Source organism: Urocitellus parryii, chromosome 5, assembly GCF_045843805.1.
Source record: "Urocitellus parryii isolate mUroPar1 chromosome 5, mUroPar1.hap1, whole genome shotgun sequence".
NCBI classification, from domain to species: domain Eukaryota; kingdom Metazoa; phylum Chordata; class Mammalia; order Rodentia; family Sciuridae; genus Urocitellus; species Urocitellus parryii.
In genome coordinates, this window is record NC_135535.1 from 19,851,575 (window position 1) to 19,877,462 (window position 25,888).

The following is a 25,888-nucleotide window of genomic DNA, read 5'->3' on the forward strand; positions in this document are numbered from 1 at the left end:
GAAGACTTCTTGGAGGGTATGGGTGCCGAGGATCAGGAAGCACTGCATGAGTGGTGGAGGCAAGGTCATGCTGGGTGAGATGAAAAGCTGACTTCAACCAGAAAACGGGGTGTGTGGCCCTGGATGCTAAAGAGAACCTCCTGGCTGGAGTAGAGGGAGAGGAAGGCTAACTCAGGGAACACCTGGGCCAGCTCATAAAGGCCATGACTGTCAGGCCAGAGTCTGCAGGAAGGTGAGAAGAGCAATCTGGAGGTGAGAAGCAGGGGAAGATCAAGTTGCAGATTCAGGGAACAAACTGGTTTTGGAAGCTTCTAAGGAGCTTATTTTAATCCCTATTACTGGAACCGTGGTGAGCTTTGTTTCAGGGTTTAAAGCAGCCCCTCCCACCCCCAGGCTCCTGGCCAGGCGCACACCTCTGCCCTACCTGGTCACGGCCACTCGTTGTGATGTGCTTTTCCATTTTTCTTCCTCTCCTTTCGTTCCTTCTGGAGGCGCTCCAGTTCCGCCTCGTACATCATCTCCTGGATCAGGTACTTCTCTCTCCTCATGCGATCCCTCAGATCTTTGGGGAGGTCTGGGATCAGATAGGAAATGAGGTGCTTTATACAGAACACGAGGTGCTAGAAACACAACAGAGGAGAACACAACAGAGTCAGGTGTGTGGTCCATCCTGCTCCAGAAGGAGCTCCAGGGGTTGGCTGGAGAAGGAGCCTGTGGGGTGTGTGAGAAGTGGGATGGGGCTGGGGAGGCAGCAGAGAAAAGACAACGGATGGGTGAGAGCTGAACAGGGTCTGAGTGCTCCACCCAGGGAAGAGGAAGAGCAGTCAGGGGAGAAGGTGTGGAAGGCACCCCTGGAGAGTTCAAAGGAGACCCAGAATATCCTATACCCTGGAATCAGGAAACCTAGGAGTGGGTCTGGCTTGGCAGCTCTCACTATCTCAGAGCATCTGTCTATCTGATAAGTCACTTAACTGCTTTGAGCCTCCATTCACTCATCTATAGAATGTGTGGTACAGTGAAAATTATAAGAAAACATTTAAAAATGCTTTGTAGATGGCCAAATTTTTTATGAAACTTGGTCGTAAGAATTATCAGTAGATCCAGGGAAATGCTCCTTTCAGTTTTTGGTAAAACTGCCCCAAATTCTTTATCTGAAATACAAATAGGTGTAACTTTAGAATCATGGTGACTTCTGTTCCTCTATATCCTGGAGACCAATAAAGTACCAGATGACAATGTAAAGGACTTTAGAGTTCTTAAGTATTTATTAGCGACAAAAATCATGTTCAATGGTTGTGCTAACGATTCTTCATTTTATTTGAAACTTGATAAACTTGGCACATAGATTACATACAATTCTGCCAATTAAGAAACTTTCCTGTGTGTCTCCGGTATTTTTATTTATCTTTTCAATATTTTTTAGTTGCAGATAGACAAAATACCTTTATTGATTTATTTTTATATGGTGCTGAGGATGGAACCTCACATGTGTTAGGCAAAGCGCTCCACCACTGAGCTATAACCCCAGTCTGCTAGTATTTTGAAACAGTTAATAATGGCATGTTGAGAGAAAAGGAAAAGTTCTTCTTGAAAAGTTGAATACTAACCGAGTGAAGCTCCCTCGTTATTTTGTCTGAAAAACTGTCAAGACTGTTAGGTTAAAATATCATCTTCAAGTTGGGTGTGGTGGCACATACCTGTAATCCCAGCAACTTGGGAGGCTGAGGCAGAAGGATCACAAGTTTGAGGCTAGCCTCAGCAACTTAACAAGGCTCTAAGCAACTCAGGGAAACCCTGACTCAAAAAACATTTTTAATAAGGGCTGGGGATGTGGCTTAGTAGTAAAGAGGCTCTGGGTTTAATCACCAGTACCAAAAACAAAAAACAAAATATTTAAAAAGTAACTGACCCATCGAGAAGCTAATTTTCAGGAAAAAGCTGCTTAATATTATCTTTTCTTAGTTCCGTGGAGTGGAGAAAATAACCACGATGGAATAGTCTCCAAAAGTATGAAGAAATTTTACATTTATGACTAGAGTTGCAGGAATGCCAACTATTTTAATAGCAATATTCTAAAAGACTGAAAGGAAATAGATGATATATTTTTATTGACACATAATACAAGAAATTGCTAGGAAGATTATACTTTATAAGTCTATTTTGAATCTTAGGTAATGAGTACTTATTTGTGTGTTTGAGTATAAATAATTCCATGATGACATACAATCAGAGGTACCACTTGTAATATTCATTCATTTCAATGCTTCCAAACTATGTTCCTTGAATTCCTGCAACAGAATCATCATGGAGGGCTAGTGAAAAAAAAATCTTAGTCATGAAGTACCAGCATCTCTATAAATAGCGGTGGGAAACATTGTATTTTTCCTAAAGTTTAAGAATCATGGTCCTGAAATATTAAATTTAGAACCAATGATTTCTGACTTTTCCATTAACAACCAATCAGTAATGGACTTGCAAATATTTCTTTGAAAGTTCAAATATTTCAATTAAAGAAAAAGAAAAGATAAAAAAATACAACATAATATGATGATGCTACTTTTGGAAGTAGACAGTCACATTGCAAATACTCATCACTTAGCCTTTTGGATGGCTTCTAGTGACTTCATTAGGTTAAAGAAAACAATGGAAATGGTTGAGAAAACTTACCTCAAACACAATGATAAAAGCCAATCGGGCTGCTAGCACGTGCCAGAACTGCAGTGTGTAGCCATAGGGCACAAGTGAATGAGGAGGGTCCCGGTAGTCTCTGTATCTATAAATGCACAAGAGAAGGATACATTCCAAAGTATGATTTTTCTGACCATCAAATCTCTCCCAGCCCCACTAGATAGTCCTCATTCATTGGAGCAAAGTGTGAAAAGCTTCTTCTGGTAAAATAATCTCTCTTCTCCTCTGGGGAATCATCCATGGGGTTGGACAGGGCTTGCCCCTCCCGCTCTCAACTCAAAGATGAGCCAGACTTCATCAGTAAGACTCATCATCAGTACATCTGTTAGAACCATGTGGATTATCACGAAGTCCACCAGAGGTAAAAGACTGGAATTGCTGGTGGCCATTGTATGGGGAGAGAGAGCCTATTTGAGAATGGAGTAACTAAAACAAAGTGGAACCAGCGGTGGGTAGGGTCCTACTGACCTCACTCATGTTTTGAGATCCAGTTGTTACTAAAGCCCATATCCCCTCTCTACTTTCTGATTTTTCTGAAACAATAAATCACTTTGTGCTTAAATCAGCTTACACTGGATTCTTCCACTTGCTACTAGAGTCTTTCCTAAAATATCCTCCAGTAGCTTTTGAATCAGCATTAAATTCCACAGATGTTTGTTGAGCACCTATTTGGGTTCAGGCACTATTCTAGGAACTTCAATTCATGTCTCTATTTTATCTTCACCATTATCGTGGCTATCATAGATGGGAAAACTGAAAAGTGACTTGTCGATGTAATAAAGTTTCCATGCATTTTGAACCCAGTATTCCTTACATTATCTCTAGAAATTTAGAATGATTTGGAATTATTGGTTGCTTGACAGTTTTGCTGTGTAGGTATACCAAAATTCCTATCTCAATAAAAAATTACGATTATTTGGGTTCTCATGTGAGACAGTCTCTAATTTCAAAGTCAACGCTGATTTCCATATGAAGATACAGAATAATGTACTCTGAAGAGTATCTTTTAAACATATCAAGGAGAAAAAAAATTATGAGCTGTCACAATTATCATCATCACAATTACCATCTTAATTAGTATTAGTGTCTATGGATGGATACATAGCAATATGTATCATGATTATTTATCATTAGAGTGATACTTGTGATGAAGAAATTAAGAAGAAATTTATTAGCCTTCAAATTCCTGGTTCTCTTTTTGGTGATGAGGATTACGTGACCATCTAAAACACTATTCTAACACATGGTTATATAATCTGTTTCTCCACAGGTCCAATAACTGTGCATGAAATTTTAGGAAGAATAAATTTTTTATTCTTTATTCAGGACTAAAAGTCTGCATGGATTATTCTACCCTCCATTTATTTTTTGTGGGGTACACCTAGTCAATAACCAGGAATTGTGTTTTCTGCAGTATAGAAAACAAATGTTAATTCCTTTGCTTTAGTTATCTGCATTTCAGATACAGCCCAAGTAAATATTCTAGAAGTAAAGTAGCAATATGCATTTATCATTCATATGTCTGACTATTAGACAAAAGTACGTAAAAGAAAGGATCTTAAACTGTTTCTAGAGTTGTCTCGATTGACAACTTAAGCTTTTATACAATAGCGCTTACTATGGCTGAGAATTCTTTTTGATACATCAGTTTTCCCTATATATAAAATTGGAGTCTTTCTGTCTCACACACTACTCTAAAAATTTGGACTACAATTCTTTTATTATATGCTTTTGCAGAGTATTATTGCAAATGCTTTCAGTTCCTGCTTCAACCTAAGCCTACCTCTGACTCTACTGATCTTTTCCATTAGGCAGAAGTTTGGAAAAAGGCCATGGGCAGATGCCATCTGGGACTTTTATTTTGTTTGTTGCACTGGGAACTTAACCCAGGGCCTCCTGCATGCTAAGCTCTTGCACTCTACCACTAAGCTGCACCTCCAGCCCTGTTTCTCTTCTTTTGATGTGGTGCTACGTATTTGCAAAATGACTGGTTTCCTGTTCTTTGGCACTTGTACAAAGAAAACACTTCCTTCTGCTGCTGTAGAAACAGCCACGAAGACGAGTTTCAAAGCTAGTAAAATCAAAGTCATACTCTTTTAATCTTCAAAGACATTGGGTAGTCCAGTGGCATTAATGTTTGGAAGAAAATTTTTGAAGGGACTCAGAATTGTTTTCAGAAAATGACTTTTCAGTTCTTGGCTTCATTTTTACATATAGGAAGGCAGACTATTCCCTTTTAGCTTAAGTTGATGCATTTCTTAAAGCTGCCTCTGTTTCTTAAGAAATGGATGACTGGCTTGTAAACAACATTTTTCTAGCACCAGCAGGTATAGTTACTTCATTCCCATTTTCAAACTGCGAAATTGAGAGTAGATATGTATCAGAAAGAGTGAAAAGTGAACCTCCTGGGACCCCCACCGGAGTTAAGACATAGAACGTGATCAGTGGTTTATAAATTCTTTGCTCCCATTCCCAGCCACCCTGTGAAGTCACTGCTATTCTAATTTTTGTAACAACCATCCTCTCGATTTTCTTTTAGAGTTTTGCCACCTACATAGGTTTTCCTAAATAAATAGTGCTTGGGTTTTCTCCTTGAACTCTATATAGATGAAATCATACTGTGTACATTTTTCTGCAATGGCATCTCTAGTTGTGCAATATACTTTTGAGGTCTCAATTTTATCCCATTTTCTATGTATCTGATAACCACAACAATATCTTTATCCTTTTCATTTCTATACATCATTAAGATCCTCAGTTACAAAGGATTGGCCCAATCATAATTGTTAATTTTTACAACATGAATTTGTTTCATTCATGGTCCTCTTTTAATTAATTTTATATTGATTTATTTAATACTTTAATCATATAAAGAACTCTCATAAATCCAACATGAAGCCCCCAAACTAAAACACTACCAGGAACTTACAGATACCTCTATACTCCTCCTTCATCCCCTTCCTCTGCCTCCCCTCTGCTGAATTTCATTTTGATCAACACATATTTGTATGTGCGTGTATATATGCATACATTTGTCTGCATATTATACTGTTTAGTTTCATTTGTTTTGAACGTGACCAAAGGACACTATACTGTATAGTTGTCTGGGGCTTATTTTTTACAGTACCACGTTACAAGATGCATGTAGCTAACTTTTCACTGCTGTACAACAGATATCTGTGTGCATATTGTACAGTTGTTTATATAGTATATGTTTAGATTTACTCATGGAGTGGTCACTTATGTTTTCTCTCTGCTTCTCGAACCATGGAAGGCCTTGAAACAAAACTCAAGTCCACCCAGTGCAACAAGTTCTCTTTTGTTGAGGGCCACAGCGGAGTCGGGATGACGCATGGCATTTTTGCCAGAAGTAGTGGTTGAGAGGTGACGCCATCGAGCCATTAAAATGATGACTTTTGAGTTCTCCCAGAGTTCCCGTTGAGTTCCGGTTGAGCTCTCGCGGGGATTCCTGAAGAGTTCGCATTGGTTGGGGAAGTTGCTGTAGGAGGGATTTCCGGTTGGTGGTTCCTGGAGGAGCCTCGGGGCTTTCGGGAGAGTTCCTGGGAACGTGTGTGGAGTGTGCTGGTGGAGTTCATAAATAAAGTTTGTTCCTCTTGAGTGGCTCGTGATTTGTGCCCAGCCAGACTGCGGCACTCTTTGGGTAAAAGTTGGCTGCAACAATCTGCATACTACTCTGGGTTCTGCCTTCATTTAGTTTTGGCTAGAGGATACCAATTTTTCTTCCTAGGTCATTAATGTACTTGAGAAGATATTTTAAAAATTTAATAAATAAGATAAAATGGAGAGCCTGTCTCATGTTTTGAAGTTTTCCACATGTTCAGAAGTTTTCAGCCTGAGAGCTGTTTCAAGTACACCTGTTTCATGACTGAAAATAGAAGTCTCATGTTTCTATTCTATTTTTCATGATGGAATATATACATCCAACCCACCTCTGTATTCCATCCCATTTCCCTGCTTCCTCTCTCCTGAATTTCATCTTTATCATTAACACACACACATCAATAAATATATACATATTTGTCTGAATATATATATATATATATATATATATACACACACACACACACATATATATATATAACCCTCAATTTAAAAACTTTGAATAAATCTGAAAATACTATTTTAGTACAGTTTTATACTAAATAATGCTAAACAAAACATCCATAATTTAAATTAATGATAACAGCATTAACAATCCCATTCATATTACTAATTTTTAGAAGGTATTTTATGCTATTATGTGGGACAAATAGGAAGAATTATGAGTTAGGAAGCAAAACATGAGACAGGCTCTCCATTTTATCTTATTTATTAATGACTGAAAGGTTCTTAACTTCAAAAATTATTTGGTGTTTTATTTTGAACCGTTTTATACTTGGACTCCTGTATGCCTCTAGCATTGCTTGCTCAATCACTCTATGTATGTGGTCTCATGAGCACATGGAACATCTATTGAAGCAGGGAGGCATCAACTACCGTTGCTTGGTTGCTTACTCCCCAACCAACCTTCAGCAGGGAGCAGGACTGTACTATTTTCCAGCCACTTTTCCTCATTTGACTTGTTCATCCATGTAGAAGGAGGAAAGAAGTCATCTGGTGTCACCTGACAGTCATTGGATCACCCGTGACGTGGTATGAGTATTTAAAGGGGTGGACTATGTGCTGTTGCTGCATAGCAATGGGGCCCACCTGGCTTCTCTTATGATTTCTTGTCCTATTGGAGCTAGCTGTTCGTGCCCAGGGTCATTGGACATTCATGTCTCCATTGTCTACATGATGAGTATAGAGTGTGTCACTTGTTCTTTTAGGCCAAACCAGTTTCCACTCTCTAGGGTCTAGCTTCTTAGACTGGGACTAAGTAAACAAATCTGGGCTTCTGTATGTCCCAACATCTACCTTATATGCCTTTGCCCATTTCACTGAGAAAAGAACTGTAGGCAAAAGAAAGAGAACGGGCGAATACACTTTTCAGAGTGTAGTTAAGAGGGTAACTTATAAAAGAAGGGTCATCTGATTTGGGCTCACAGAAAGCTGAAAATTCCTATCCAAGGGCATTGTTTATTAACTCCAGAAAGAACTACACTGGAGCCTCGGTATTACAGCTCTTCCCAGAGAGTCCTTTCCAGGTCTTTGCGGCACGTGGGAGAGTGTTACAGAGTGGCATGTGGTCCCTTTGCTAATGAATCTATTAAAAAAAAAAACAACACTATGATGAAAGTTAGGAGCCTTGAATTCTACCTCCAGTCTTGTGTCTTTTTAGACAAATCAAATACCATGACTGGGTCCTCTGCTTCCCATGCTGTCAATGAGGGGTTGAAATGGATCATTACATAGTCCCTCTATCCAAGGGTCCTCATGTTTTTGCTACTGGGAAAGCGCAGAATATCATGATGGGAAATCCACAAAATTCTTATAACATCAACCAAAGTAGTAGGAGAAAAGATGCATTTGAACTTGATTCATTAAGCTTTTGATAAGTGATTTTCTCATCTGGGATAATACTTCCTACCTTTGAAGGTTGATGTGATTATTAAATAAAATAACAGTTCCTGGCATATGGTGGGTGCTCAACAAATTCTTGTTCACATAATATTGAACAGGTAAATATCAAGAGGAGCAGCTTGATTTCCTCTTAGAGGGGGAGACAGAGTGACAGTAAACCTGTGTTGCAGAGGCTACTGAGGTAGAATCTGCAGCCAGCTGGGACTCTGCTCATACATCTGAGTTGTTGAACATTTGGAAATGTCATGTTTTTCAGTACGGACAAGAGGGAGAAATGAACCAGGACAAGTGCTCTCAACAACTGTCACTCAAACCACCTGTTCTTGGATCAGCTACATAAGTCTTCACCACCATATTATCAGTTTTCCCCTTTAAACCAGAAGTTCTCTAACTTCCACTGCACCTGGGTGCTTTACACTACTGATATCTGAGTTTCAGCTCCTGGGAGTCTGTTTTAGTTGGCTTGGTTAGCACCCTGACAGGAGGTGGTTTTTTTTTTTTTTTAAGTTCCACAGGGGATCTATAAATGCACAGTCAAAGCTGTGAACCACCATTTTAAACCCGCTTAACCAGAAAGGGGTATGGGAACCAAATCTCCCCTTGGGACACTGAGCCCAGCTCAGGCAGAGCCACTCTCAGAGTTCCACACTTACCTGCAGTACTTGAGAGGAGTTCCTGAGAACTCGCTGCCATCAGATTCAGGCTCAGACCGGTTCTCAAAGTCAGAAATCCGAAACACAGACAAGCTGGCATTCACATAGCCAACCATGCACCTGCAAGAGAATACAAATGTTATAATTAGAACACTGATCAGGCCTCCACCTCTAATTCACTCAAGGTTTTCTTCATAGAAGTCCCCCCGCAGTTGCAAGTGCCTTGAGCTACCCCTACCTTGTCGCAGGAACTGAGGCTGGGATTTACTGAAAAGCCCTGGGCATGTTGCATCAGGAGGGAGTCATTTCTTTTTTTTTCTAATCCCTTTGGCGCAGAATCATCAGACAGAACATCATGACCCCAACCAATGCTTTAGCAAAATAGGTGAAAGAGAGAGCCCATGATGGGCATCAATCCGCATGGGAGTCACAGCCCCTCTGGTTGAGGATAAACACATACACAAATGCATTCCTTCTTTAAAAGTGAAGGAACTCATTCAAAACACCTAGAACATGATAGGGCAAACACGGTCCCCCTCCCACCCAGAACTCGCATCATATGCGCCAGACATGCTGCACTCTGAATCCATCCTACACGGTGGTGTTCGGGCCTCTTTTCTGTTGGAATTCCTCACCCTTTCTTACTTATTCTTCAATGGTCAGTTGAAACACCATCCCTTCTGGAAAGACGTCCCCATTGAGAACCACACATGACTTTCACTCTGTGCTGGGAGGCAGTGCGCTAGAATACTAAAGTCTTGGGCTTTAGGGTCAAATCTTAGCTCTGCTATTTTCTAGCCACATAATCTTGGCAAGTTACGTGATGTGTGTGTTGGGGGTAGAGCACAGAGGCATGGGGGATTGAACCCAGGGCCTTGCACTTGCCAGGCAAGTGCTCCACCACTGTGTTACACTCCCAGCCCTTGTAACTTCTCTCAGAGACAAAAGCACCCGCCTCAGAGGGTCATTGTGAGTATTAAATTAAATGATGGATGTCCAGCATGTGCTCTGGTGCTTAGCCTCCAGCAAGATAAATGTGAGTGGTGATTATTCATGTTATTTATTTCTTGCACCTAACGGGAGGGCCATAAATAATTACTGACTGAATGAATAAATCATAGTCTTGATTCTCTTCATTAACATGTCTGATATGATTATCCTGAGCTGCTGACATTAAGCCAAAATGGTGACGTGAGTAGTTCTACATGTTGTCTTGCTTGAGACAAATCACTGGCTTCATCATGGCCTTAAAGAAATAAAAATCCACCGGAGCTCAAAGCCCCATCTGTCGAGTCACTCACAGGTTACACAAAAGGTCGGTGGGTGTGTGACATGCCTCCACCCTCCCCTATTTTGACTTGAAGAGCTGTTCGGACTGATGGCTCCCTCATCTATGAACTGCCCAGAGCTTGACATGAAAATAAATCAGTGCCTTGATGGCTATTAGATGTCACAGAGAGGGGGCTGGGTTTTATGAAATACAGACTCTAGCAGAGCATTCTCAAGAGCTGAGCAGTAGGAAGAGAAAGGCGCTTTAGAAACTGACCCCACACAGGCCCAGCATTGAAATGGAATATTCCTGACTTCTCCTGCACTCTTATCTCACAAAGCAGCCCTGAGGCTTGATTGAGATTAAAGCTTCTGTCTGTTGCTCACTCTTTTTAAAAACATTATTGACAAAATCTAAATTGAACACCTGTCCCATGGACAGTATCCTTCATTTTTCATCCCCAAGAGTAAAGAGGATGTATCTGTGAACCTATATATTAAGTATATGCACGTAAAGCCAGTCACAAGCCCATGTTGAAATTGTGTCTTTAATGAGTGGTCATCACTCCATCTGGGTGCAAAGAATCAAATGTGGGCCTAATATAGGGATGTGTAGTCTTCCCATAGTCAGAGAAGAAGAGGGGCTGCTCATGCTGAGCTCTCCAGGCATCTTGCTAATTCTTTTCACCCTGGTAGAATCTTAGCTATTGCCAACATCAAACAGTTGAAGCTATCATGATGATATGGTTTGGATGTGAGGTGTTCCCTGAAAGCTCACGTGTAAGACAATGCAAGAAGGCTCAGAGAAGAAACAATTGGGTTGTGAGAGCCTTAACCCCATCAGTGATTTCATCCCCTGATAGAGATTAACTGAGTGCTAACTGAAGTGGTAAGGTGTGGCTGGAGGAGGTGGGCATGGCTTTGGGTATATATTTGTATCTGGTCCGTGGAGTCTTTCTGCTTCCTGATCTGTGATGTGAGCTGCTGGCCTCTGCCACCACCCTCTCCTGCCATGATGTTCATCCTCACCTGGAGCCCTGAGGAATGGAGCTGGTCTTCCATGGACTAAGACCTCTGAAACCATGAGCCCTCAAGTGAACTCTTCCTCCTCTAAAATTGTTCTGGTCAGATCTTTTAGTCACAGCAACAAAATTTCCCACCCTTTTTCTATATTTAATCCAGCTGATGGTCTCCATGGGTCAACTCACTCATGTACTGTTAGAGTAGGAGGGACTCAGACAGCAGCAGATCCCACAGGGGAAGTGAGTGGTACCAAAACCAAGAAGATGGGGGGTGGTGGTGGAAGAGGTATCAGGTAAAGGAATCACTGCAATGATAAAGTCAATTTTCTTAAAGGGGAGGTAGGTGGGCTCTGACGGCATTATCAAGAATAGAAATTCAGAAAATGTCTTATGTAAGAATAGCATTGTTTGAATTAGGAAACATCTGTTTCAACTAACTCCTGAAAACATCACATTCATTTTAATGTGAGAACTAGAGGTTTAGATCAGGGCTAACGCACTTACCTAGCATTCACGTGTGCCTGGGTTCAGCACCCCAGTACCACACACACATATATCCCAAACAAAAGCAAAACAAAAACATCAAATGTAAGAGTTCTGCTTTTAAAACCTTCATTACTTATTGTTTTCAATCCTTTAATATACAGGAAAGGGATGGACCAGTGATCATTATCACCAGTTTTAAGAGAAAGAGCAGAACCAGAAGTTGACTTTAAAGTTTGTGGATTTCAGAAAAAAAACTCACTGAAGAATGTTTTTGAATTATGCTACCAAACTTGTGTTTGAGATTTAGGATATTGTGGCACCAATGCCCTAGAGATAGGAATCAAAGGCTGAAAAAGCTAAGGGAAATTTGATTGGTTTTATACATTTAAAATCAAGTATGCTTTATAGATAAAGGTTCTCAGGCTAATAAGATGAAGATAAAAGAAAGTTCTGATTTCATTGCAACTTCTAATTTGTTGCAATAAAAATGTCCAGTATTATGAATGAGATGAGAAAGACCTCTGCACAGTAAACTTTATCTTTTAAAAAACAACTTTGCGAATGGCGATGGTATCAACTGATTTAAGTGATTCTGACTTTGTACAAATATGTTACTTATTATTCATTAAGCAATATATTTGTAGGTAATTCTGTGCACATTTGAGCACTGGGTCCTTGATCAAGGTTTTAACCCCTTATGAATCGCTGTTTTTATGGAAATATCAGCTTTGATTTATATCACTAACTAAAGTCATCATTTTGGGGCATATACTTCATGAGAACTTTAAGGCCTGCATGTGTCTCCATGGAATGTTTCAAAAATCATCACCCCATGTCTTCCTTATAATGAAATAATGACTTTATTATATTCAGTGGGAGAAAAGTAATCCAACTGGTTATTTGTGCTGCCTGGAAAAATATTTAGTTTGTGGACTGAAATTTTAATTCTAGTTGGCAGAAAAATTTTATAGTACACATCTTCATGTTTTTACCTCATAACTTTTGTCTCTTGATGCCTGCTCAGAATTCTGTAAGCTTCTTTCTGAGGTCGAATCAACCTAGCTAGAAGAGAATTAATATGTCTAGAGGAGAGAAAAAAACATTTGGAGAAAACCTTTGTGTACGCAATGTGTAGAGGACATTGTTTCAAACCATTCATTTTAAAGATCTGACTGTGAAATGAGAATGTCTCCCCCCTTCCCTACAGTGATGCTACTGAAGTTTTAATGGCTGAGTATCTGTGACAATAGAGGGGCTGTGCTTGGAAGAAATAGGTGTAAACGACGTGGTCCTCATTCTCAAGTAGTTTACACTGTGGTTGGAAATGATACCCACATCACAGCCAGGAACCACCAGAGGCAGACCGAAAGGTGCTGGCACAGGAGTAGGTAAAGAAAGGTTGTTGGAGAAAGGAGATTCTATGCCAGGAAAGGCCAAAAGAACAGTAAGGAGGAGACACGGATGAATCCTGGAGTTCTGAAGAAGCAAGGAGATTGGGTTTGGAAGGAGGACTTTTGCTTGAGGTTCAATTTAAACTGAAATATGGCATTTCTTTAGCTGGATTTAAGGCATAAGTGGATTTGATGACCGCATATCCTGCCCCACCAAACCCATGACCTTGTAAAATTTGAGAAAGTTATTACTAAGTTCAATCATTTCTAAAGCATTTCTAAATTGGAAAAAGAAGAAAAAGTCCTGAAAAGTAATAGAGTTAGTGCTGGGGCAGAAAATAAGATTCATGAAGAAACATATGTAAATACAACTCTTTGAAAACAAGAAAAATGACCAATGGATTAAAAAGGCAGATCTATAACTCCAAAGTGGCAGAGGGCTCTTAAGTTAAAGAGAAAGGTTTACAAAGAAAATTAGAGCCCCGAGGAATCCCATAAAACTGAAATAAGGAGGCTATTAGGTAAATTTTAATCATCATGAACATAACCTAGCAGAATGCTAAATTCTGAAAGCTTTGATTTACTGTCTGCTATGCAGAAATGTGTCCATTGTATTTTTTAGTTCTCCAAAAAACAAGACAGGTTTCACCATTATTGGAATTAGAAAGAACTGAAATAACCGTTAAGACCTAAATCCCAGGGGTTAGTTGAGCCAGATGACCATGTCCCCTTGGAACGGAGCTCTATGAGTGTGCTTTAACTCGGTGTGGCTCCAACAGCAACTCTGCCTTCTGATTCTGGATTTAGCCTCCCTTAATCTTTTCCTGCTCCTCAGAGTGAGGATAATTATGCATGTCCCAATCACAGGGCTGTTTCAAAAATCAAAAGGAAAATATGTTACAGTAGCTTGAATTAAGGTAAGCTTTTTTAGGTTGAGCCAAGCAGAGAATGTTGACAATGCGTTGTGATTAGAAAGAAATGCTGGGTGGTATAGTCTAGGTCTTTCAAATTTCTCTTAAAATGGGACGGTATGCTCACTTAAAGATGCTAGATAATTAGTAGTATTTCATGGCCACATGATTATGGTAGTAAAGAAACTCACAGAAGTCTCTTCAAATAGCTGGATTGTGAGTTTTATTACATTTCTCAATCATACATGCCTTAGTGCATTTATGCAGAATTAATAATAAAATTGGACCCAGGCCAGGTGTGCATAATTCAATGAACTTGATTTGGAGGCACGTTACTCCTTTGGGCTGATCAAACTATAATGGCTACATTGGACACATTTGTTTGGCTCAGACTAGTGAACCAGTAGTAGGCAGCAGCCCAAATGAGACTTGTGGGGCATCCAGAAGACCTTGTAATCTTAAAACATACTCCACTCTGACCTACAGTTCCACAATTAGATTATTATTTTGACTTTATGGGTTTTTAAAGTATGTTAAGACTTCTTGAACTTTTTTTTTAAGCACAGAAAATAAAGTGAGGTAACTCATTACAATGCTGCCTAGGTTTCTATCTATCATATATGTAGTGGCTGACTTTACAAACAGAATTGTGCCCCAATTTGACTGAAGAAATACAGACACTGTCTGACTTGTTTGATCCTCAACCCTTCAGTAGATCTGGGATCTGTTGTTCTTCTTTTTGGCTGGAAGTATAATTACACCATAATTCCCCCACCACCACCATAGGCCTTATTATCAGGCTTATGTGCCACATACCCCAGGCCAAAGGCTTCTCCTTCAGTGCCCAACACCACACAAAGGCTAGGAAATGAAGATTTCAAAATGGTTCTGCAGCCAACTTACTTTTGCCCAGCTTCTCCTTGGCCTGCACAAGGTCCATATTTATAAGCATACACCAAGCGAGGGATAAAGTCAGATGTTATCGCTATGACAAATGCATTTGTAATAACAGAGAGAATCCCAATGCCTTCAAGAATTCCATACCAAATTCCTATTCAAATAGAAATGGGGTATTAGCTCCATGTACATCAGAGGTGGTAAGAATGAAAGCAATCAGAGTAACTTGTTTTCAATGTCCTTTCATATTTCCAAATACAACTGAAATTAGGAGTAAGAATCTGTGCTTCCAAACACCTTGGCATGTAAGGAATTTCTGAGAAAGTGCCCATGTGCTCATGATTTAATGATCAGGATCAGACAGAAGTCAGAGAATTCTGGTCAATGATAAGGCACCAAAACAATCTGAAAAGATGAGCTCAGTCAAGGTCAAGCTGCCACCAGACTGGGAACTCCTTAAGAGTATGGACAGGGTCTCTCCTGTTTATCTTTGGGAGCCCAACCCCTGAGACATGGCCCTGAGTAGGTGCTCACTGAATGTGAGCTGGTTTCATATGGAAGTTAAAAGCCTATTGTGAGCAAGAACATCTATATTCGATTCTCTTTCACACATATATTGGCTGAGCACCTGCCTACTCTGCCCTCAGCATTGGATGCACAAATGAATAAAAGACAGTTTTTGATCTTGGCTCTCAAGAGAACTGCACCTGATTCAATTCAACATCTTTGGTCAAATACCAGTGCTCATTTCTGCCCTTAGAAAACTAGATTATGTTTCATGTGAATCAAGAAAACACTAGGAAAATGCAAAACAAAGTTAAGCAAATGGAAGATCAATTTTTTTTTGCCCACATTTCTTTATTGGTGCATTATACTTGTACATAATGGTAGGATTTGTTGTACATATTTGTATGTTCACACAATATAATAATATAATTTGGCCAATCTTACTCCTTAGTACTTCTCCCCAGAAGATCTATATTAAAAATTAGTGATGAGAAATCAAAATTTTAGATTCTAATGTTTTAAGCTAGAAATAACCAAATTAAGAATCTATTTGGGCATATATTCTCAAGCAATGAAAATGATACATTTCAAAATAGGGCAGCTTTACTTCTTATTTGATATTATTTAAAACTAATCAAACTATTTTTTTGCAAGAATTACACTAAGTATTAAGTCATTTTACATGGAAGCCATAAGAAAAAACTAATGTTGGGTGGCTTTTAAAATTTTATCCACAAGATGGCTCATAGTGCTTTTTAAAAATGCCTGAATCCAACTTACCTATGTCTTTGGCCCTTGAAGCTAAAGGTCTCCTCCATTGTGTGACAAATTTGTAAGCATCCAGTCGAATTTCAATGATGTTATTCAGTAAGGCTAGAAGTGGTGCTAGGGGAAAAGCTGCCACAAAGATAGTTGTGAATCCAAACTGAAGAACTGGGGAAGAGAAAAGGAAGGAGAACAAAAATGTTGGTTTTCCATTACTGTTTTCAAAAGGAAATGATCTGAATGTGACATTGTCTTAAGTGATATTTTTCTGATCCAGATGCACAGGGGACATCTCTTACAGAAAGATGACCAAGACATTGGATCAAAGGGCACTACCTGGGGCCGGGAGTAAAGGTATCCTTGGGAACAGGAAGCATGCTTAGGACCCAGAGGTTGTTTTCTAAATGCCATTCTCAAATAAAAGGAACCAGGGCTCCTTGGATTCCCAAATTGTGGTAGAAAAATAAAATGTGAGACTAGGATATCTTGTAATGCCAGAAAGTAAGAAAGTATTCAATAAATGGTGGGGACACATCAATAGGACACAGAACAAACTTGAAGGCACACTCTATGGTCAAAGCCAGAATCATTTGTGGAAAAAAAAATATATGATAGCATTGGATTATAACTAAAACTAAGCATTAAGTCTACATTGATATTGATATAAATATAAATAGATACACATAAATGATAAAGGGGGGAATTTAGGTAGCTGTTCCTCATGGTAGAATTCTAATTCATAAACAAAGAAGGAATGATGAAAATAGAAAATCCACCACTCCATTAGATATCACAGTAATACTGTTGCAGGCAAGAACCATCAAAGAATGCTAAAATTAGTGGGGGCAGGGGAGGATACTGAAGAAAATAGGACATTTCTTGATTTAAATAATTACAAAGGGAAAAAGAGTATCTTCACAATACAGCAACCTAGTAGACATCACCTTACCCACATGATCAAAGTCAACATCACCAGCAATAAGACATATTGCTGTCACACACCCCTGGTAGGATGCACCTTTTCTTTCATGTTCCTCCTCCCCTCAGTCCTCTTGCATTAAAAACTAGATCTTGGCTAGCTCAGCATTCAGAACCATTGGTCTCCAAATCCCATCAATTACTCTTAAAAAATCTCTCTCCTTTATTCTTCTTATTCACTGTCCCCACTTGAGTTGAGACTGATTTTTGTTTTAATTGTAGATGGACACAATACCTTTATTTTATTTGTTTATTTTTATGTGGTGCTGGGGATCAAACCCAGTGCCTCATGTGTGCTAGGCAAGTGTTGTACCACTGAGCCACAACTCCAGCCCCAGAATTCAGACTGATTTTTTTAACTGGCTTCTCTACCTCCAAATTTTCACCTATTTTCCCCATTGTGGCATTTTACATGTGCCTAAAATATTGTACAAGCCCTTTGCTCACCATCTCCCTACATGAAAAAATTCAGTAGGTTCTCATTGCCTACCGAATAAATCCCAAACTTCCACCATGCCATTCAAGAATCTCAATAATCTGATTCCATACAGACTTCCAAGCCTTATGTCCAAAGGTTGTACCCTATGCCCAGACGAGGTTCCCAAACAGTCCTTCACTCTGGCCACACCACACTTCTGGTTTTGTGGAAACACATCATATACTCAATATTCCTATCAATGCTCAGATGAAAGTCCATTCTTCCTTCATGGGTAAGCTCAGATGTGCCCTCTTCTGGAGCCTTTTGGTAGTACTGCCTCCTCTATGGCTCCCACAACTCCTCTCACCACCACACAAAGAACTTCCTCCTTCTTTGGCTCCTTCTTTGTCTTTTCCCCACTGCGCTGACCTTCACGAAGGTAGGGATGGAGACTTTGTGTTTCCATTTTCCGTATGTTTACAACATGGTTTTGTGTATGGGAGGGACTTAACAGATACCAAATAATGCTGGTTCAGTGACTGACGTATAATTACAATGAAAAAAGACCAGGAAAGTAAAAAACCAACCAAACCAAACTACACACACACACACACACACCTTATTATTCAAGTGGAAGAATACCAGTAAAGATAATTCTTATAATCACTGAGGGTACTAGATATTTATTTAAACAGAAAACTTTCTTTTATCTGACATTTATTAAATTTAACTAGTTAAATATTATGACCTATAATTAATTCAAATAACTGCTTTCACAAAGCTCAGGTGTGACCTATGTGATATTGATCTTGAAGTGATTAACTACAGTGTCCAGTATCTGCTGCTTTCTCAGGAGGTTCAGGGAAGAGGTTTATTGTAGCCTAGTTAGATGGAATTTTTTAAATTTTTGGAAAAACCTTTATTACAGAAGTAATATAATAAAAAGCACAGAGAATTATTTTTATTAGAATTATATGGACAATACTAGTGTAATTAGGCAAGAACAACAAAAGTGCAATGATTAGAAAAGAAAATGTAAAATTATTATTTGTAGATGACATGTAAAAAAAATCTAGGAAATCTCAAAAAAAATCTAGAATCTGATATTATATCTTGGCATATTTGTGTGGTACAAAGTTAACATAAAACCAATGATAATTTTATACATCAGCAACAGAAAAGAAAATAAAACTAGGGCCAGGAGAATAGCTCAGTGGTAGGCTATGTGCTAAATATAGCATGTGCAAAACTGTGGATTCAATTTCCAGCACCCAAATATAAAACAACTCCCCAAAACAACCCACAAAAGAGCTATAAAAACATCATTTGAAATTGCACTAAAAATTCATAAACTGCATGCGAATACATCTAACCTGAGTTACCTAAAACTTGTACAGTAAAATCTATAAAATCTTGCTGAGAAAAAATGTAGAAAAATAAATAAATGCAGAAATAGACCATATCTATTAATTGGAAAATATGTTTTCCTCAAATTGTTTAAGAAGTTCAATTCAATTCCAGTCAATATCTTGATAAGATTTTTTTTGTAGAAATTGAAAATCTTATTGTAAAATGTATATGGAACCAATTTTGAAGAAGAACAAAGTTGAAACTTCTGTAATTTAAAGACACAGATAAGAGAGTTAGAAGTCAAGTCACTGATAAAGCAAGAAAGGATATTTTTTTTGCAATTTATATATCTGACAAAGAACTTATGTCTATAATATGGCTTCCACAAATCACTAAGAAAAAGACAGATTCCCATTAAAATTATGGGTTGGGGTGAGAATTCACCAAAGAAGATATCCAAATTGCCATAAGCATATGAAAAAGTTCCCAGCATCATTAGTCATCAGGAAATTTCAAATTAAAGCCATGGTGAGACACTACGACATACTGACCAGAGAGTTAAAATTTTATAAAAACACCTAATGACTTTTAGTGAGTAAATGGAATAACTGGAGCTCTTACGTTGCTAGTTGAAATATAAATTGGAACAACCCAACTTTGAAAAGCTTGAAAGGGTCTACTGAAGATTGACAAATGCATATTTTATGGTCAGGTAACTCCAATCCTACATAAATTCCCAACAGAAATATTTAACTTATGTGACTGAAAACACATGTTACAAATATGTTCACATAAGCATATTTAAAAGAGCCCAAATCTGGAAATAAATATCTATTAACAGTAGAACGAATGGATAAAATGTGGAACATTTCTATTTTCAGGAGCCAAGAAGATGTGCAAACTCACAGTACTTCACCTATTGGCACACTGATGCCTGCACTTCTTCAAGAAATTTTACCTGTTTTGGAGAAGCCTAACAGAGGCTTTGACACCTCTTAAAGTGTTCCTATCCAACGCCTCAACCCTTATTTGTGCTCAGAAAGACATTCAAAACATAGGAGAGACTTGATTAGTGATGTGGGAGTCAGTGTGCTGGATGGGGGCAAGGTAGCAAGCTGGGGCATAACTGAAAATGGAAATGCAAAAAAAATCACATGACTAAAAGGAAAGATGGGATGAACGTTGAAGACAATCTGCCTGTTTCATAATTTTGCTTCAGGTGTGTATATCTTAGGAATACTATAGAGCAAAATGAAAATGGAATTCTACTACCAAGAGCAACAGGGAAGAATGTTATAAATGTGATATTGAATGAAAACAGCCAGTTACACGAGTATGTACTCTACAATTCTGTTCATGTGGATATCAAAAAAGAAAAACTAATCTATGGCATTCAAAGTGATCACAGAGGTTGTTCTGTATGGGAGGGGGGACAAAAGAACTTTCTTAGATACTCATAATATTCTGCTGCTTAATCTAGTTCACAGGATGGCAAACTATTTTTATAAGGAGTCAGACACTAAATATTGCTGGCTTTAATGTCTCGGACACAACTATTCCACTTGGCTGTTATAGTGTAAAAGCGGCTATAGATAATATGTAAATAAGTGGGTATCATTGTGTTCCAATAAAGCTTTACTTAGAAAAAGACACTGGACTGAATTTGGTTTGTGGGTAGTGTGTAGTGGTTAGCCACACTCTCATCTACATACATTTGTGTGTAAACTTGTAAAAATTCATTGATCTGTACACTTACGATTTCTATATTTCTCTCTACATATGCAATTCAGTGAGTTACAATATTAAAACAACAACAAAGCCGGGAAGTGAAAAGAAAAATAAAACCAGCAGGAACAGAAGTAAGCTGTTGGAATTCACCCATCTGCTTGCAATGCTTCTCATATTTGTTTTATGGTGAAAAGATACTGCAGTATTTGGAGCACTACCAATTCTAGCCACATAAATGCCTCTTTTCAAGAGCTCGATATACTCACATTATCGTTCATTTCCTTCTTTATGGGAGAAAGAGTCCATTAAGAGATCTAAAAGTGGTTAGTTCTTATAATGAATTCCCTTTATTAAGTTTTATTATTAATGATCCAATTTATTTCTTTTCCAAGTTATATCATTCTGCCATTTTATAATTGAAACTCTGAAAACATCAGTGGATACTTAGGACATAAGCAATCTAAGAAACATTAAGTGTTAATTCTACTACTCCTTTAATTTTCAGAATTGCCTAGAAAGGATGGCTTCCTTCAGAAGTAATGTATCTTGCCCATTCCTAATCCTGTTTTCACTCCAGTGTAATAGAGCTTCAAAAATAATAAAGAAAATGTATACATAATCTATCTGCTAAGAGATATTACTTAATATCTTTTTGTCTCTGTTTTCTCTTCTCTAAAGTAGGAATGATAGTAAGAGTAACCCTTTGTGCATATCAAGTGAGTTAGTGAATGGAAAGCTCGGAACAATGCCTGAATCATTAGGATATGTTTACTATACCATTATTATTATTTTACTATATTTCTTATCTCCTAGAGGGGATATAATGATACAGATAACAAAGAGGTTTCACAGTTCATAAATTACAGGTTTGACATTTGAACCTAGGGAATTTGCTTCCAAAGTCCATGATCTGAGATACAATCTAAGAGAACTAGCTTGGGTTTGATTTTAGAGTGATCTGAGTCCATAACTGTAAGTGCAGCATAGGTTAAGCATTCCCAGCTCTGAACACTTTCCTCCCACAACAGAAATGACTGCTCCCCACTATACCTCCTACTGATTCATGTTACAGAATCTATGAAACTTTATTGCAGTTATTCTTTTCTCTCTTTATCAGTGTGTGTGTGTGTGTGTGTGTATGTGTGTGTGTAGTGGGGATTAAACCCAGTCTTCATGCATGCTCTGGGCACAAGCTCTACCATTGGGCTACATCCCCAGCCCTTTTATACGTTTTGAGACAGTCTCATTAAACTGGCCTCAAACTTGTGACCCTCCTTGCCTCAGCTTCCCAAGTAGCTGGGATTACAGGTGTGCACCACCATACCTGGCTGCAGTAACTCTTTATATCTCTCGTTCTCTCACACTAGCCTGTGCACTCTTTAAAAGCTGGGCACTGTGCCTTACTCTTTTTTGTATCTCTGGTGCCAGATACAGTGTCTCCCTGGCATTTCATGAAGTTCAAAAATATCATCTGAATGAGGGATCAATCACTCCATGAATGCTAACTTCTTTACTTTGATGCACCAAATTTCCCAATTCATTTTGTGTTCTGGTGACTCAGTACAAGGGACATGACAATGTCATGAAGAGTTTGAATTGGAATAGATTTGGGGCACTATCCCTATGGATTGAATTTCTTAAATGAAGACATTCTTCCCTCTGTATTTAGCTCGGGAGACCCACACACAGATGGCTTCCATGATAATGGGTGTATTGCAATTGAATATAGCTAGAGATCTGTCATTAAGAGGGTAAAAGAGAATATTTCCATACTCATTTCCAAGTACTCATCGAAGAGTCCATAGGCATTCATTGGCTGAAGGTTGTAGTCCTTTTCCCATTGTGGGAAGTTTACTTTCCTTTCAGTCCCATGTTCTTGACGTACTTTTCTTCTAGTCCACCAGTTCTGAATTAACCTGTACAAAAAGATAAATTTCTTACCAAAAAAAAAGCAACTATTCATAAGACTTAATTAATAAGAAAGAGAATAGTTAGAATTTGGAACCATGTTAAAAAAAAAGAAACTCATGCATGTAAGCAGAATGACTGATGAACTTCTTTCAAGCGTTCATGAAACGGTCTCATGCTTCATGCTGCCTAGAGGGTTGCATAGAGGACTGAGTGTATCTGAAAACTGACTTCTCTGCAACACCCAGCCAAGTGATAATAGGCCTAGGTTGCTTGAGCAGTCTTCTTATGTGAGTGCTGACCTGCAGATTCTGACTTCAGGGACCCAGAAAACCTGCAAACCCACAAAAATGCTTCCTCTCTTGGGAGATGGTCGCCTGCAATTTGACAACTGGACTGGGGTGCTTGGGCTTAAGCTGGACAGGAGCTCTAACTTCCAATAAAATGCATTTCACATTGGTGAAATTACACATTAATCCTCAGCAGTGTTCAGGAGTACATTTCATAATATGGGTAAGGAAATGCATCAGAGGTATGCAGATCAGTGTGCTGTAGGGTACAAGGAAAAAGGAAAAAGTTGAAGGGCACCCAGGAGTTCAAATGCCAAAAGAAAAATCATGTGAAATAAAAGAGTAGCAAAGACAAACTCTGACCACTTCACAATTATGCTGTATGTCTGTCTTATTAGAGGTCAAAATAGAGTTCCCCTGATGCCTAGGACATTGTCATTAATTATGGCTTATATTGTGAAGTAGAATATCATACTCCTATTTTTGTTTTATGTTTTATTTTATTTATGTTTTACAGAAATATCAAACACTTGGAATATGATTTCTAAATAAATTCAAGAATAGAAAATTACTGACATTGATTCTGACAGGGAGCTAAGGGAAGATGTTTTGAAGTGAACCAAATTCAGCTAATCATTCTAAATGAGTGGTCCTCTCTGAGAGGATCTTGATGTCCCCATTAGAGACTCAGAGCTAACATGGAACCCAGTGGGTATGGAGTTACAGCAGACACAGAAGTGTTGCTGATTATGTTCTCTTAAAACTAAACTGACCAGAACTGAACAAGCACAGCAGAGCTGAAGTTTATCTTTGCAAACATCATGCAAGTTTTGCCCAATGCCATGGACAGAAAAATATTCTGTCCAGGTGCTAATGCCTTAGAAATACACCTATTTATTTTGTGAATTCTCGAACTTTACTCCTTTCCATAATTTCTTTTTTCTGTAGTCTGAATTTAGTGTAGTTTTTAAAAATTACCATTCTAATTTATCACAGAAATGGTGAGGTGGCGGTCTTATTAATAAGTAAAGAGCTATGAACTTAAACAATGGTGGAGCCTAAAGGGTCAAAAGCATCACATAAGCATCTTGCAGGCCAATATTTAATACTTAGGGGACTACAGAGACTTCATAAAGAACATTCACTTTCATTCACGTGACCTGTGCTAAATCTCCCCATAGAGCCAATGTGTGTTTTCATGACTGCCTTTGAATATGTAAGTGTGACGCTTGCTTGATTGCCAAGTCTGCATTGCTTATCTTACTTGCCACACCCAGAAATGCCAATAAGGAGCAATGCTGCCTGTCAATGATAGACATCTAAGGTACTTACGGGTAGCCAAGTTCCATGAAATTATTCCAGGTCTGCTTTAGCACCATTATAATACCCATTTGCATACAGAGATCAATAAGGCATCCACTAGGGTGGCACTGCAAGGTAAGCAAACACAGAAAATTCAAGAATCAATGGTGAGGAAGAAAGGGTGTCTGCTTCTAATTTGCATAAAGTTTCCATAGGGCTGTTTCATGTGAGTATGTAGGAAATAAGGAAGGAGGGGAGAATACAGACCTCTTCTAGTCTCCACCTGTTTATCAGCCTCAAGTAGGCACCTGGGTGTCCTGTGAATCTTTAACACACAGAAAAACAAGTCATTAGCATTCTGTAAGTCTAAGCTTTCCGTGAATATTAGATTCAGTTTAGAACATCCTCCAAAGTAAATTATGGGTGCAGTCAAGTATCAGGTTGAAGGAATTAGGAAGCCCTCCAGAGCTGTCATAACTCTAGCTCTTGGAATTCTCCAGGGGACATTTCTCTTCCGGCTTTCCATCCAGTTGCTAGCAGCAGGGGCCAGTTCTTCCTGCTTGCTGTAACTTTTAACATTTTCTGCTGAATAGCAGGTGCTCTAGTTGGGGTAAGCAACAGTTTTACTGGTTCCTTTAAACATATTTGATGCTTTTGAATAATAGTCATGCTCTTTAAAATAAAATCAAGCTGTTCAGAATTTCATGCTATTGGAGTAGCTAAAAAACTAAGGAGATGCTGGTGCATGCCTCTCACTGAAACCCTATACCTGACTCCTTTCCCTGTTTCCCCACTCTCCTGAAATGCTTCCAGGTGGGGTGGAATTCATGGGGAATTACCACTAAGCATAGAATCCCTCCTAAATCCTCATAACTGCTAGATTTAAAGTTACATAGTATTCTCTGGTATTCATTCTATCCCCTTTCCTGGGCGGGGGGCAGGATGTTCTTCCCTCTTAGAAATTTAGGATATGCTGTAGGATTATACCCCTATGCCACCTGCTTTCATAGGTGTGAGTCTCCGGGGCCTTCTGCAGGTATGGATATTGGTCATATGTTTTCAATCCATCATTCACAGGTGAAAGTAAACCATTTGCATTAGCAATAAAAGATACAGAGCACTTCTGAGTGGAGACTATTTTTGGGGATTCATTTGGAAAGGGAAAGGAAGTCAATGTTCTCTTTTTACATTTTACATAGGTCACCCTGTGAGATGGGCTTCAATATCACCTTTGCTAGTGGACTCTGAGTGTTCTGTCCCCGCCTGGCATAAGTAGGTGTGGAGGGGTCAGGTTCTTACCTTCCAAGGAAGAATGCGATATAAAACGTGGAGCTATTCAGATTGACAAACTGAAAAAGAAACATTTTCAAGGTGAAGCTGTTCTCCCATTCAGACTCTGTGCGAGGCTGCTCTGTGGACAAAAGAGGAGCAGAGTTTGAGGGGCTGAATATGACCCCTCTCAACCTCTTGCCTCCCTCTCTCCACCCAGGAGATACCAGTTTGCCTACAGCTGACATGTGATGGAACAGACCATGCATGAGACAGATCCTCAAACTCACAGACCAGCCCCAGTAAGAGTTCGGTGGAAAGTAGCAACTGATGTATCTGAAGGATACATTCAGTGTCCAGAGTGTTCTGCTGTTATGGGATCCCTGGAGAGTGTGAAGCAGGGACAGGTAGAATGAATGGGGACTCATCCCCAGACCTGGCTCTCTGCAGTAGCTTTGCGTTTTCCTTTTTGTTTCTACCTTCAGCGTGGGGCCTATGTGGGGTCAGGTGGCCTCCCAGCTCCTAATGATTCC

At 39.0% G+C, this 25,888-nt stretch overlaps 1 protein-coding gene across 1 annotated transcript in view; it reads right to left on the reverse strand.

Moving 5' to 3' along the window:
- Positions 1–428: 428 nt before the first annotated feature.
- Positions 429–25,888, reverse strand: part of Ano4 (anoctamin 4) — a 189,638-nt gene continuing 164,178 nt past the window's right edge. Inside the window, exons 19-27 of the mRNA XM_026398251.2 lie at positions 25,386–25,497; positions 24,354–24,411; positions 24,117–24,214; positions 22,360–22,502; positions 16,128–16,280; positions 14,847–14,994; positions 8,865–8,984; positions 2,668–2,773; positions 429–620 (exon numbers count right to left, since the gene is read on the reverse strand). Of these exons, the coding sequence (XP_026254036.2) occupies positions 429–620; positions 2,668–2,773; positions 8,865–8,984; positions 14,847–14,994; positions 16,128–16,280; positions 22,360–22,502; positions 24,117–24,214; positions 24,354–24,411; positions 25,386–25,497 (1,130 nt within the window). The remainder of the gene's footprint in view (positions 621–2,667; positions 2,774–8,864; positions 8,985–14,846; positions 14,995–16,127; positions 16,281–22,359; positions 22,503–24,116; positions 24,215–24,353; positions 24,412–25,385; positions 25,498–25,888) is intronic.